The following is a 15,996-nucleotide window of genomic DNA, read 5'->3' as shown; positions in this document are numbered from 1 at the left end:
GACTTCCCCTTAGCTGTTTTCTGTAATCAGTCGTTGGCCTGGAGGCCAGAGGGACATGGGTTCTTTCTCATCTTCATCTCAAAGGGAATGAAACAGCTCCTTGTGATTAAAGGGTTGTGTTGGGTTTACCCCTCCATGGCACCAGTTTGTCCCATGGCCGTCTGTTCTCAGTAAGCAAGTCGCTTAAAGGGTTTTAAAGGTTCTTGGCACTCATGTCTGTTGTGTTCCTACAGAATGGCTAACTTTGGAATGGATAGAGATGACTGTCTCCCCTCCTCCTGTGACTCACATCCATTACCCCTCTCTGGTCTACTATTTCTTCTCAGGTTCTCCAGCTAGGCTCCTGGATAAGCCTGGGGGTAGGGGGTGACTCAGGGCAGACTCCATGGAGGAGCAGTATATTGGGGTTGAGGCAGTACAGTACATTGTGGGTTCAGTACCGTGCTCTCAGCCTGTGATGGATGTGCCTGCCACTCGTACGTCTAAGTAGGCGAATAAAAGCCTCCCTCAGGCCAGGTGGTCCACATAATGATTGCACTAAATTACCAATTAAAGATTTCTGTCAAGCAGAACCCATTTGACTAGACTCGCTCCTTTCCCTTCAAACTCCTTCCCTCTCACTCTTTTCTTACCTTCACTCCCCTTTTGCCTATCCTCCTCTCTCATTCCCTCTGTAAACACCCACATCTCAAAAGGCCTATTTTGAAGGCCGTGCTAAGTTAGCTTTGACTCCTGTTTTAGAGTAGGCTCTCAAAAGAAAGTGATGCCACCTATTAAGACATTTTATATGAGGCTTCAACTGTTTACAAGCAAATATTGCTGGATGGTTGCAAATAAAATGCCTGACACAATTTAGAGATGACTGGTGAAGTACAACAAATCAGTCAAGGGTGACAAAGTCTTTTGGTAAAGTGCAATGAATGAATGGAGGGGTAACAAGTGAGGCCAACAGTCTGTGTCCCTGTACTTCCTCTTTGTAAAGCACAATGAATATGGGCCAGTCTGGTCTCTCTGTCCCAGCATCCATGTAACCAAGGGGAACACTAATGATGCAGCGAGGTCACTCTTGCGTTTCACTGCATTGGGATCTGTGACAATGAACATTGTCTGGGTCAGCATGACGGCATGTCAAATCCATTCCACAGTGGCATTCTACCCACAGTAGGTTACAAAACATCCTGAACTAGCATATATCCTAGATACATAGCTTACAGTACATTTCACTCTTTCAGTTTGTTGTCCATTGCACTGGCCTATAACTCGTTTTCCCTTGTAAGGTGGTTAGGCAAAACTTCTGGTCTTATTTATGCAGTATCTTGTTTGTTTGCCATTGTCTTTAGCAGTGGGTTGACCATACAGATGATGTCCTGTCAGCCAGCTCGGGTACCTGTGGGTGAAGTTACTTCAGACAGACCTGCTGTTCTCTGTGTGTCCCCTATTCTCTCTGTGCTAATAAGATTTATAGAGTGGCCTGCGCCCTGCCAGGCATCCCTTGGCATGTGCCCCTGCAGTCAATCATGGCAGACTGATCCTGTTCTCATAGGGGTTCGTACCCGCCTCGCCCACCGCCCTGTCACAACAGCTCATTACCCAGAGGCCTCTCTGGGGATTCCAGGGGTGCAGGGCGGGACCGGAACAGCCGCTTCGCTTTGACACGATTATCCCCGACCCTGACCCTGCAGGGGAGCTCCCGTCTGGTCTGATCCACTTCTGATCAACTGTGTGAACCTGAAGATACTGCAGCCTTACTGCCTCCTTCAGTGATCACTGAGTCACGTCATGACCAGCAGTATGAACTCATACTGTTAGACTCTCACAACCACTCAGAACACAGATGGGATAACACCATAAATAAGACGGATTGATGGCACATTCCAGGTAGACTACAAGATCTCCCCCTATTCTTTCTCCTCCCTGCGATATTGATAGCCTGTTGATGAACTGAGGTTCACCAATACCACAAACGGAGAGAACTTTGGCAGCTGGATCTGGAATCAGAATTCCACAATTTTTTTTCCAATGAACAGCTTGTCGCCTGTGTAGGAAGGAAAAGGAAAATAAATGGCGGGGGGTTCCCAAACAAACAGAGGCGAAGGAAGGCTCACTGCAGGGTCAGCTTTACATCAGTACTACACTGATGTAAGGGCAGATGTGCTGCTGTGGCTGAGGGGATGCCGGACCTGTTTGCACTGCCCTGGTGTCTAGATTGATGTATGAGAGGGGCTCTTATCAGGTCCTGTTGACCCACCATCTGCTTACCTGCCAGACGGCCTGCGACACCACTGTCTGCTAGACAGCCTGCGACACCACTGTCTGCCAGGTGCCCTGCGACACCACTGTCTGTCACTCCCAGGCCTTCAGATCAACACCCTGCAATCTGCTGCAGCGTTGCCTGAAGATAAACGTCCCCTCAGGGCCCACTCGGCCAGGGGAAGAGCCTGGAGGGAAGGGGACATGTTTTCATTGGTACTGGTGGCGAAATTCCTGCTGTGCTCCAAATTACGTTGTAGATACTGTGTAAGAGCAAAGATATTGATGGTACTTATGGAGCTCACATGTAGTGTGCCATACTGTGTGCATGTTGCAAGCTATGAATGAGCGTGTGTGTGCATACACTACCGGTCAAAAGTTTTACAACACCTACTCATTCAAGGGGTTTTCTTTATTTTTACAATTTTCTACAAAACTTTGAAAAAACACATGGAATCATGCAGTAACCAAAAAAGAGTTAAACAAATCAAAATATATTTTATATTTGAGATTCTTCAAATAGCCACCCTTTGCCTTGATGACAGCTTTGCACACTCTTGGTATTCTCTCAACCAGCTTCACCTGGAATGCTTTTCCAACGGTCTTGAAGGAGTTCCCACATATACTGAGCACTTGTTGGCTGCTTTTCCTTCACTCTGTGGTCCAGCATTCTCTCAACCAGCTTCATGGGGTAGTCACCTGGAATCCATTTCAATTAACGGTGTGCCTTCTTAAAAGTTAATTTGTGGAATTTGTTTCCTTCTTAATGCGTTTGAGCCAATCAGTTGTGTTGTGACAATTTGGGGGGGTATACATAAGATAGTCCTATTTGGTAAAATGCCAAGTCCATGTTATGGCAAGAACAGCTCAAATAAGCAAAGAGAAACGACAGTTCATCATTACTTTAAGACATGAAGGTTAGTCAATACGGAACATTTCCAGAACTTTGAAGGTTTCTTCAAGTGCAGTCGCAAAAAACATCAAGCGCCTTGATGAAACTGGCTCTCATGAGGACCGCCACAGGAATGGAAGACCCAGAGTTACCTCTGCTGCAGAGGATAAGTTCATTGGAGTTACCAGCCTCAGAAATTTCAGGTCAAATATATGCTTCCCAGAGTTCAAGTAAGAGACATGTCAACTTAAACTGTTCAGAGGACACTGTGTGAATCAGGCCTTCATGGTCGAATTGCTGCAAAGAAACCACTACTAAAGGACACCAGTAAGAAGAAGAGACTTGCTTGGGCCAAGAAACACGAGCAATGGACATTAGACTGGTGGAAATTTGTCCATTGGTCTGGAGTCCAAATTGGAGATTATTAGTTCCAACCGCCGTGTCTTTGTGAGACGCGGTGTGGGTGAAGGATGATCTCCGCATGTCTGTGATTTATTTAGAATTCAAGGCACACTTAACCAGCATGGCTACCACAGCATTCCACAGCGATACGCCATCACATCAAGTTTGGGCTTAGTGGGACTATCATTTGTTCTTCAACAGGATAATGACCCATCACACCTCCAGGCTGTGTAAGGGCTATTTTACCAAGAAGGACTGATGGAGTGCTGCATGAGATGACCTGGCCTCCACAATCCCCTGACCTCAACCAAATTGAGATGATTGGGATGAGTTGGACCACAGAGTGAAGGAAAAGCAGCCAACAAGTGCTCAGCATATGTGGAACCTCCTTCAAGACTGTTGGAAAAGCATTCCAGGTGAAGCTGGTTGAGAGAATGCCAAGAGTGTGCAAAGCTGTCATCAAGGCAAAGTGTGGCTATTTGAAGAATCTCAAATATGAAATATATTTTGATTTGTTTAACACTTTTTTGGTTACTATATGATTCCATATATGTTATTTTATAGTTTTGATGTCTTCACTATTATTGTACAATGTAGAAAATAGTTAAAATAAAGAAAAACCCTTGAATGAGTAGGTGTTGTAAAACTTTTGACCGGTAGTGTATATGCTGAAAATTAGATCAAATGTACATATGAGATATCAACATTATTTTGAAGGCTTGTCAATTGTGTGGTGCCGCTCACAATCTGATGAACTAGAAAAGCTAAGAATGGTCTGGAAGTCACATGAAAAACATTTTCTGCTCTTCCGCTGGATGTAAAGGGAGTGAATACACTACTGTCCCATCATGTTGAAATGAAAAATCCACCCTAGCCAGACACTACTAAATCATGAGGAGGACCGTTCTCCTTTCAACATGTGTCTGATGATATTCTAGGAGACTCTTCGTCTGCGTCTCCTCTTTCACCTTTCCATAACTGTGAAATCTGTGACTAATCACTTTGATCCTGTCCAGCAATCGGCTCTGATTACCCCCTACCTTCCCCACAAGTGAAGACTCAGTCCTGGCCATCTGATATTGAGAATAGCCTCCTTCCCCGGTCCCAACAACTAATTGAGCATGCCCTGCCCTGACTGGGTGCCGAATGAATAATGACATCATGTTTTCAGGCCTCTGTCAGCAAGTGTATGGCCACGCTGGGGGCATGACCGGACACAGAGCGTTATTTACAACACCGCTTCTGTGAACCTCTAAAGTACCTCGCTGAAGGACATGCTACATGAGGAGATTGTTATTGTTATAGTAGAACAAGCAAAAAAAAAATGCGCAGCACCCTGGTAAGATCCCCAGTAAACCTTGCATTCATCATCATTCCTGGCGTGTACACATGAAGCATTAGTCTGGTGTTTAAGTGGATTTTCGCCGTGGAAGGTGACACAGGTCATGGCTGTGGCATGTGTTTTCTCGAAACAATTTATGATATACAGGCTCTCTTTCACTCTGTATGTGTCCCCAGGGGTGTGGAGCTCTGGGTAATATGATTATAAATGACGTGTGGTGTTGATGATTGTGCGTGATGGCAGTACTGTCGTATAACTGTGGTTAATAGGGATTCGTTTACATGGCAGCATTGTGGTGTCCCGCAGGGCCCAGCTGTGGGTCCCCGTCTCATTTCTCCCCCTGCCAAGCTCAGCACATCTGTAATTTATATGCTCCCATGCTACACATGAACCACCTCCCTCCCTCCCTCCCTCCCTCCCTCCCTCCCTCCCTCCCTCCCTCCCTCTGTGTCTTATGGATGCAATGTTGTTTTAAAGTAGACAAGCAGAGTGTGATAATTTCTCTTTCTCTAATCAGTGCTCTCACTCATCACCTTCTTTCTTTTCCTTTTCCCGCAGCGTATGCAGTGATTGCGAACGGGCAAGTGGAATGCCCCAAGGGTTACAAAAGGATGAACATGACTCATTGTCAAGGTAAGGGGAAGGAAATATGTCTTGTTGTTTGATTGTGTTTAGTAATACCAATAGTGCCTGAAGAACTGTCATTGAATGTTTTCTCATAGATTGTATTCTAACATAGTTGTACCATGTCTGCACTGAATTCAAATGACCCAAGTCAACCCCCACACATGCATTGTGTTGCAGCTACACTCCACCACATCCTATTCTCAAAACGTTATGTCTGTATTGTGATAAGAACAGTTTTACAGTGACTGCCCATACATGACCATGCTTAACAAACCCCCAGGGCCTGTATAAAAGTATTCCTGTCTATATGTCTAGCCCACTGGGAACAGGGTCATGGGTACAACAAGCTGTGGCCTGGGTCAGAGTTCAGCTGCCCCAATATGCCCCAGGAGGGAGTGGTGTTTTTAATTGCTCTGTGGAGGTCTGTATGGAGCTATATAGCCAAAGCCTTTTGTTAAACTTCTGTTACAGTTTGTTCTCAACACTCCCACTCAATCTGTCAGCGGGGGATAGACGGCGTGACTTCCAGCTCACCCATCCATCTGTGTGTGAAAACAAGCTGTGTCCGTCCGTCCCTGAATGTGTTGCATGCCTCCCTCCTCACTGCCTTTTAGCGGGCCCAGTCAGCCTGCTGACTGCTATAGAAGAGATATCCTCCCAGAACATACATCCACTGGATACTGTAGATACTGTAGACCCGTGTTTCCCAACTCCTTTCCTCCAGATCCCCCAACAGTACATATTTTGTTGTGGCACCGGACAACCACACCTGATTTTACTTGTCAACTAATCATCAAGCCCTTGACAAGTTGAATCAGGTGTTTTTGACCGGGGCTACAGCAAACAAATTGTACTGTTGGGGGAACTGGAGGACCGGAGTTGGGAAACACTGCTGTAGACAACCACAAAGAGGGAGAGAATCACATATAAGATGGTGTTAAATCATATTGGAATTCAAAGATCAATAGGTCTATTTTGGCCTGAAGAGATATGCATTACCTCATACATCAGTGATTTCTGGATGTTTCTCGTGCTATTCTCCAAATATAGTTTCTGTCAGTGCTAAGGACTATCAGTTAGATTTATGACCAGCTCTTCCACTCCCAACTTCCAAAGACTTGATTTATGTTTTTTTTAATCTGGATGACATTGCATACTTAATCTTATGGAGTGTACCATCATAAACAGATCATTTTAGATGTTATAATGGTTTGAAATGCACATCACAGACAAAAGAATACACACAATGTAAAACAAGAAGATTCGTTTTATTTTATTAGATTGGTCATCATCAACAGTAAATTTCAACAAGTTTTCTGAGTTGCATGGCAAATACTGTAGTAGAGTGTATTGTGGATACTATGGGTGTTTCTTATTTGTGGTGATGCAGTTATTAATATGCTAAATTATTTTGCGTTCCTCGCATTTATATAAAAAAAGCGGTGGACAAAGACACTTTTTATGCTGTCCAAAAGGGTGTCAAGAGTTGCCAGTAAAGTAATTTATCTGACTTTAATTCAGCTGGCTTTTTCTGATCACTTCAAGATGTTCTCCCCTCGCAGTCCCTCATTTTTGGAGGCTGAAAAACCAAACTGACAGATATTCACAATATTTACTGGCCAGCTTCAAAGTCTTGTTCCAATTCAGCTGGAGCTCCATTCCCCAAAATTATTTTATTTTACCCCTCAGAACAACTGCCAAGGAGGCAAAAAGCTGATTTTTCAGTGATTCTGTCATTATTATCAAACGGGTGTCCTCCTTGCCAAAGCGTGACTCCTCGCCTTGAGCTTCTTGCTCTGTATTTCAGAGGAGGAAAAGTATTGTGTCTTATCCTGTGTCTGAGCACAGACGTGATTCACCCTGCTCTTTCTTTCTACCCCTGCTGCCGGGCTCGGTGGCGTACAGTGGGCATCGCGTCACAGATAAGATGTCCCCTCAGAAACACAAGCTGTTTTGTGACCTCCGGACAGGCCCTTATCTTTCAAACACTCCAGAGAAACTGGGTCAGCTGGAGTCACCATGAATATATATAGGGCTGCTTATGTAGTGGAACATCTATGGCTTCACTGCCATAAACTTAGTATGTGCTGTTTCTGTTGTGAGTGGGGGCTTAAGTCTCTATAGACAGCAGGTCATATTGTTAGTTAGCCTATATCGAGATGTTATTGTGAACGGATCAGCTTGTCGAAGCACCCTAACACAGGCGGGAGGTATAAAATGAGCAGACCAGAGGCAGTGCTTGTGGTTCCTTTTGTATTGTTTACTAAACGGGTCTTCTTTCACCTGACAAAAATAACTCCCGTACAGGGAACGTCCAACTCTGAAACAACTGCGTAACAAAATAAATAAACATAAACTAAGCCATTGACCAAAAGGCCGTGGCCAAAAAAGGAAAACAAAACAACAAACGGCTACTCCTGTCTTTAGACTATCGTCTAGACATAATACACTGCAAAAAAATAAAGGGAACACTTAAACAACACAATGTAACTCCAAGTCAATCACACTTCTGTGAAATCAAACTGTCCACTTAGGAAGCAACACTGATTGACAATAAATTTCACATGCTGTTGTGCAAATGGAATAGACAACAGGTGGAAATTATAGGCAATTAGCAAGACACCCCCAATAAAGGAGTGGTTCTGCAGGTGGTGACCACAGACCACTTCTCAGTTCCTATGCTTCCTGGCTGATGTTTTGGTCACTTTTGAATGCTGGCGGTGCTTTCACTCTAGTGGTAGCATGAGACGGAGTCTACAACCCACACAAGTGGCTCAGGTAGTGCAGCTCATCCAGGATGGCACATCAATGCGAGCTGTGGCAAGAAGGTTTGCTGTGTCTGTCAGCGTAGTGTCCAGAGCATGGAGGCGCTACCAGGAGACAGGCCAGTACATCAGGAGACGTGGAGGAGGCCGTAGGAGGGCAACAACCCAGCAGCAGGACCGCTACCTCCGCCTTTGTGCAAGGAGGAGCACTGCCAGAGCCCTGCAAAATGACCTCCAGCAGGCCACAAATGTGCATGTGTCTGCTCAAACGGTCAGAAACAGACTCCATTAGGGTGGTATGAGGGCCCGACGTCCACAGGTGGGGGTTGTGCTTACAGCCCAACACCGTGCAGGACGTTTGGGATTTGCCAGAGAACACCAAGATTGGCAAATTCGCCACTGGCGCCTGTGCTCTTCACAGATGAAAGCAGGTTCACACTGAGCACATGAGCACGTGACAGATGTGACAGAGTCTGGAGACGCTGTGGAGAACGTTCTGCTGCCTGCAACATCCTCCAGCATGGTCAGTCATGGTGTGGGGTGGCATTTCTTTGGGGGGCCGCACAGCCCTCCATGTGCTCGCCAGAGGTAGCCTGACTGCCATTAGGTACCGAGATGAGATCCTCAGACCCCTTGTGAGACCATATGCTGGTGCGGTTGGCCCTGGGTTCCTTCTAATGCAAGACAATGCTAGACCTCATGTGGCTGGAGTGTGTCAGCAGTTCCTGCAAGAGGAAGGCATTGATGCTATGGACTGGCCCGCCCGTTCCCCAGACCTGAATCCAATTGAGCACATCTGGGACATCATGTCTCGCTCCATCCACCAACGCCACGTTGCACCACAGACTGTCCAGGAGTTGGCGGATGCTTTAGTCCAGGTCTGGGAAGAGATCCCTCAGGAGACCATCCGCCACCTCATCAGGAGCTTGCCCAGGCGTTGTAGGGAGGTCATACAGTCACGTGGAGGCCACACACACTACTGAGCCTCATTTTGACTTGTTTTAAGGACATTACATCAAAGTTGGATCAGCCTGTAGTGTGGTTTTCCACTTTAATTTTGAGTGTGACTCCAAATCCAGACCTCCATGGGTTGATAAATTTGATTTCCATTGATCATTTTTGTGTGATTTTGTTGTCAGCACATTCAACTATGTAAAGAAAAAAGTATTTAATAAGAATATTTCATTCATTCAGATCTAGGATGTGTTATTTTAGTGTTCCCTTTATTCTTTTGAGCAGTGTAGTTACAGGAGGAACACTCCTCTCTACCTATAGCCTGTCTTGGTTAACAGAGAGTCAAGGTGCCCCAGACACTTTCTCTGAGGTAGGAAAAACCGATGTCCTCGCAGGTCCCCGTCTCTACTCCCAATCCTCCCCCAGCTCCTCTCCTGGCACACCTATATAGAGGAAGACACAAAGCAATTAGTGGGCCCAGGTGTGTACTAATTGGCTTTACACTGAGTACCTGTCCCCTGAGGATGGTGCTGTCGTGTCATCTTCCTCCGGCTGGTCACTGAACTCTCACATTATGGATTGAGATGTGACAGGTGTTCCAGCTAAGGACCGGTCAAGGTCTTACATGTATCTGAGAAGATTTGGAAAAGGAACGCTTATTCTTTCCAAATCCTCAAATGGATGGGTTTTTTGCTTCTTGACTTATGTTTAGTGTCTGATTCAAAACATTTAAACACCTCAGTCTTCACAGAGGACCCGCCAGTCCCCACTCCAATAGTACTAGATATTTCCTTTACAATGACAGTAAATAATTATCCTGGTTGTTTATGTGAATCCTCTACAAGCTTATTTTGGCCCTGCCGTCAAAAAGTGAGAAATGACGAGTCGGGTGAGTTTAGGGCCGGGCAGGTTGTCAGTTTAAGCGCAGTCAGGGGACTCTTTAGGTGGAGTCATCATTCCGTGTCATTACTACAATAACAATGGCGTCATGAGAAACCTGTCGGAGTGCTCTGATAGACGTCTATGTGTGTTCCATCTGTGCGTATATAATAACAGAGAATGTCTCTTGGAGAATGAGTGAGCGACCAACCATGAAGTCAGATAGGTGTTGAGATTAGTGCAGGTCATGACAGGCTGTCAGTTCCAATCCCTTACCCCCGACCAGACTGTACCACTAACACTAATCTGGAGTCAACCTGACCCTGGATTACAGACCCCATGTGATGAAGGAAGGCTGAGCCTAACGTTAAACTTCAGCCTTCAGCTCTACATCCCTATAGTCCCTGTCGCCTCCACAAGCAGTGTTGTTGTCTCTCTGAGTGGGAGCTAGCAGAGTTCCATTTCCCCAAGAGATATGGTTTGCTCAGAGCTCATAGTGTATAACCCCATGACATGAGTTGTCCATTGCGTCAGGAAACAATGTCCGCCCATTTGCTTACACTTGAGTCGGCCTGTTTACATCATTACTAACAGAGGGGCTTGGGGATAAGTCATGGGGGAGTCAGCTATTTATGACCTTAAACTTGTTCCCCTTTTAATCCCCCATACCACCAACACACATGCACGCACACAGACACACGCACACACAGACACACACACATACACACATATATATATATATATATATATATATATATATATATATACACACACACACACACACACACACACACACACACACACACACACACACACACACACACACACACACACACACACACACACACAGTGCATTCGGAAAGTATTCAGACCCCTTGACTTTTTCCACAGTTTGTTACGTTACAGCATTATTCTAAAATTGATTAAATCGATTTTTTCCTTCGTCAATCTACAGACAATACCCCATAATGACAAAGCAAAATCAGGTTTTTATACATTTTTGCTAATTTGTAAAGAATTTAAAACTAAAATATCACATGTACATAAGTATTCAGACCCTTTACTCAGTACTTTGTTGAAGGACCTTTGGCAGCAATTACAGCCTCGAGTCTTCTTGGGTATGACGCTACAAGCTTGGCACACCTGCATTTGGGGAGTTTCTCCCATTCCTCTCTGCAGATCCTCTTAAGCTCTGTCAGGTTGGATGGGGAGCGTCGCTGCACAGCTATTTTCAGGTCTCTCCAGAGATGTTAGATCGGGTTCAAGTCCGTGCTCTGGCTGGGCCACTCAAAGACATTCAGAGACTTGTCCCGAAGCCACTCCTGCGTTGTCTTGGCTGTGTGCTTAGGGTCGTTGTCCTGGTGGAAGGTGAACCTTGGCATTCAGGCCGAAGAGTTCAATCTTGGTTTCATCAGACAAGAGAATCTTGTTTCTCATGGTCTGAGAGTCTTTAGGTGTTTTTTGGCAAACCAAGCGGGCTGTCATGTGCCTTTTACTGAGGAGTGGCTTCCGTTCTACCATAAAGCCCTGATTGGTGGAGTGCTGCAGAGATGATTGTCCTTCTGGAAGATTCTCTCATCTCCACAGAGGAACTCTGGAGCCATGTCAGAGTGACCATCGGATTCTTTGTCACCTCCCTGACCAAGGCCCTTCTCCCTCGATTGCTCAGTTTTGCTCTGACATGCACTGTCAACTGTGGAACCTTATATAGACAGGTGTGTGCCTTTCCAAATCATGTCCAATCAATTGAATTTACCACATGTTGACTCCAAGTTGTAGGAACATCTCAAGGATGATCAATGGAAACAGGATGCACCTGACCTCAATTTCGAGTCTCATAGCAAAGTGTCTGAATACTTATGTAAATATGTTTTTTCTGTTTTTTCTTTTTAATAATTTTTTAATCCATACAAATTTGTAAAAACCTGTTTTCACTTTGTCATTATGGGGTATTGTATGTAGATTGATGAGGGACATTTTTTATTTAATACATTTTAGAATAAGGCTGTAATGTAACAAAATGCGGAAAAGGTCAAGGGTTCTGAATACTTTCCAAATGCACAGTACGCTGAGTGTATAAAACATTAGGAGCACCTTCCTAATATTGAGTTGCACCCCCTTTTGCCCTCAGAACCGCCTCAATTCGTTGGGGCTTGGATTCTACAAGGTGTCGAAAGCGTTCCACAGGGATGCTGGCCCATGTTGACTCCAATGCTTCCCACAGTTGTGTCAAGTTTTACTTTGGGTGGTGGACCCGTTCTTGAGAGACACAAGAAACTGTTGAGCATGAAAGAAACAGCAACGTTTGCAGTTCTTGACAAATTCAAACCGTTGTGCCTGGCACCTACTACCATACCCCATTCAAAGGCACTTTAATATTTGTTCTTGCCCATTCACCCTCTGAATGGCACACATACACAATCCATGTCTCAATTGTCTCAATGCTTAAAAATCCTTATTTAACCTGTCTCCTCCCCTTCATCTACACTGATTGAAGTGGATTTAACAAGTGACATCAATAAGGGATCATGGCTTTCGCCTGGATTCACCTGGTCATGGAAAGAGCAGGTGTCCTTAATGTTTTGTACACTCAGTGTATATGCAGTGAGCTCCAAAGGGCATAAATATCATACCCCCCCAAAATGCTAATCTCCCCTGTTATTTTAATGGTGAGAGGTTAGCATGTCTTGGGGACATGATATTTGTGCGTCTGTAACTTTCTCACTCATCCTTATTCATGATTCATTCTGGATGATCCATAATCATGGTAGCATCCACATTCATGTAGAAGTGTTTAGAAACATATTATATTCTTATTTGCTATAAAAGTGACAATACACAATACATTATTTACCATTCATTTCTATTGGTCACAAAATAATCTGAAACACAACCAAAACAAACAACAAATGCATCCAACAAGTTTGTAGAGTTACGAGCTTGATGTAATCATTGCGTGCTAGAAATATGAGGTAAACGTTTGACTACTTTAATACACTTATAAGTGAATTTGTCCCAATAATTTTGGTCCCCTAAAATGTACAAAAAGTGCTGTAATTTCTAAACGGATTAAAATACCCTAAAATTAAAGTTGACAGCCTGCACATTAACCTCATAGTTACTGCATCATTTCAAATCCAAAGTGCTGGAGAACAGCACCAAAACAACAAAAAATGTGTCACTGTCTCAATTATTTTGGAGCTGACTGTATATACAGTATATACAGTGGGGCAAAAAAGTATTTAGTCAGCCACCAATTGTGCAAGTTCTCCCACTTAAAAAGATGAGAGAGGCCTGTAACTTTCATCATAGGTACACTTCAACTATGACAGACAAAATGAGAAGAAAAAAATCCAGAAAATCACATTGTAGGATTTTTAATGAATTTATTTGCAAATTATGGTGGAAAATAAGTATTTGGTCAATAACAAAAGTTTATCTCAATACTTTGTTATATACCCTTTGTTGGCAATGACAGAGGTCAAACGTTTTCTGTAAGTCTTCACAAGGTTTTCACACACTGTTGCTGGTATTTTGGCCCATTCCTCCATGCAGATCTCCTCTAGAGCAGTGATGTTTTGGGGCTGTTGCTGGGCAACACGGACTTTCAACTCCCTCCAAAGATTTTCTATGGGGTTGAGATCTGGAGACTGGCTAGGCCACTCCAGGACCTTGAAATGCTTCTTACGAAGCCACTCCTTCGTTGCCCGGGCGGTGTGTTTGGGATCATTGTCATGCTGAAAGACCCAACCACGTTTCATCTTCAATGCCCTTGCTGATGGAAGGAGGTTTTCACTCAAAATCTCACGATACATGGCCCCATTCATTCTTTCCTTTACACGGATCAGTCGTCCTGGTCCCTTTGCAGAAAAACAGCCCCAAAGCATGATGTTTCCACCCCCATGCTTCACAGTAGGTATGGTGTTCTTTGGATGCAACTCAGCATTCTTTGTCCTCCAAACACGACGAGTTGAGTTTTTACCAAAAAGTTATATTTTGGTTTCATCTGACCATATGACATTCTCCCAATCTTCTTCTGGATCATCCAAATGCTCTCTAGCAAACCTCAGATGGGCGTGGACATGTACTGGCTTAAGCAGGGGGACACGTCTGGCACTGCAGGATTTGAGTCCCTGGCGGCGTAGTGTGTTACTGATGGTAGGCTTTGTTACTTTGGTCCCAGCTCTCTGCAGGTCATTCACTAGGTCCCCCCGTGTGGTTCTGGGATTTTTGCTCACCGTTCTTGTGATCATTTTGACCCCACGGGGTGAGATCTTGCGTGGAGCCCCAGATCGAGGGAGATTATCTGTGGTCTTGTATGTCTTCCATTTCCTAATAATTGCTCCCACAGTTGATTTCTTCAAACCAAGCTGCTTACCTATTGCAGATTCAGTCTTCCCAGCCTGGTGCAGGTCTACAATTTTGTTTCTGGTGTCCTTTGACAGCTCTTTGGTCTTGGCCATAGTGGAGTTTGGAGTGTGACTGTTTGAGGTTGTGGACAGGTGTCTTTTATACTGATAACAAGTTCAAACAGGTGCCATTAATACAGGTAACAAGTGGAGGACAGAGGAGCCTCTTAAAGGTCTGTGAGAGCCAGAAATCTTGCTTGTTTGTAGGTGACCAAATACTTATTTTCCACCATAATCTGCAAATAAATTCATAAAATATCCTACAATGTGATTTTCTGGATTTTGTTTCTCATTTTGTCTGTCATAGTTGAAGTGTACCTATGATGAAAATTACAGGCCTCTCTCATATTTTTAAGTGGGAGAACTTGCACAATTGGTGGCTGACTAAATACTTTTTTGCCCCACTGTATAGAGAGAGAGAGTCCTGTACTCACATGATAGTTTGTTTTGCCTCCCATCACTCCCCAGACCCTGCCTGTTCCCTTATAAGCTCACTATTTCCACCGGCTACCACACCAGCAAAACAAGAGCAGATTCATTATTATTGGGAAAATCTGCCATGGCAGCTTGTCAGGTTCCAGTCGTCACGGCAATGGGAAAAGGCCTAATGATTTACTCTTTGTTTAACTCTGTGAAAAAACAAACCCTGCATGGTCCCAATGTGGTGGCATGACTAAGAGGCTGAGGCATGTGGTGCTCTTCTCCTCTTCTCCTGCCTCCTGCCTGGGCCACTAGCTAACTCCTCTGGCTGGCTGGGTGACTCAGGAGCACAGCTCTCTGCTGTTGAATGGACACATAAACAAACGCCACTCACCATCCCGCTATCTTTCCTCCTTTCCGCACATGGTTGAGGGGGAAAAACACTCTCTGCCTCTAGTATATTTCCTAACATGAGCTTATAGGATGCATTGACCTTGGTCACAGTGTGGGAAATAAACTGTAGGAACAGGGATGCTAATCTAAGACATACCCATCTCTGCTCTGTTTCCAACTACCCTGGTCTTTCAGGAAAATAACCATCTCTGCTCCGTTTCCAACTACCCTGGTCTTTCAGGAAAATAACCATCTCTGCTCCGTTTCCAACTACCCTGGTCTTTCAGGAAAATAACCATCTCTGCTCCGTTTCCAACTACCCTGGTCTTTCAGGAAAATAACCATCTCTGCTCCGTTTCCAACTACCCTGGTCTTTCAGGAAAATAACCATCTCTGCTCCGTTTCCAACTACCCTGGTCTTTCAGGAAAATAACCATCTCTGCTCCGTTTCCAACTACCCTGGTCTTTCAGGAAAATAACAATCTCTGCTCCGTTTCCAACTACCCTGGTCTTTCAGGAAAATAACCATCTCTGCTCCGTTTCCAACTACCCTGGTCTTTCAGGAAAATAACCATCTCTGCTCCGTTTCCAACTACCCTGTTCTTTCAGGAAAATAACCATCTCTGCTCCGTTTCCAACTACCCTGGTCTTTCAGGAAAATAA

At 44.6% G+C, this 15,996-nt stretch overlaps 1 protein-coding gene across 3 annotated transcripts in view; it reads left to right on the top strand.

The window, feature by feature from the left end:
• Positions 1–15,996, top strand: part of LOC139530810 (latent-transforming growth factor beta-binding protein 2-like) — a 155,883-nt gene that overhangs the window by 96,029 nt on the left and 43,858 nt on the right. For all 3 annotated transcript variants that reach the window (XM_071327518.1, XM_071327519.1, XM_071327517.1), the window contains exon 9: positions 5,445–5,519. In XM_071327518.1, coding sequence (XP_071183619.1) covers positions 5,445–5,519 — 75 coding nt within the window. The remainder of the gene's footprint in view (positions 1–5,444; positions 5,520–15,996) is intronic.

This window comes from Salvelinus alpinus, chromosome 9, assembly GCF_045679555.1.
Source record: "Salvelinus alpinus chromosome 9, SLU_Salpinus.1, whole genome shotgun sequence".
NCBI lineage: Eukaryota > Metazoa > Chordata > Actinopteri > Salmoniformes > Salmonidae > Salvelinus > Salvelinus alpinus.
This window is presented reverse-complemented; position numbering and strand designations above follow the sequence as displayed.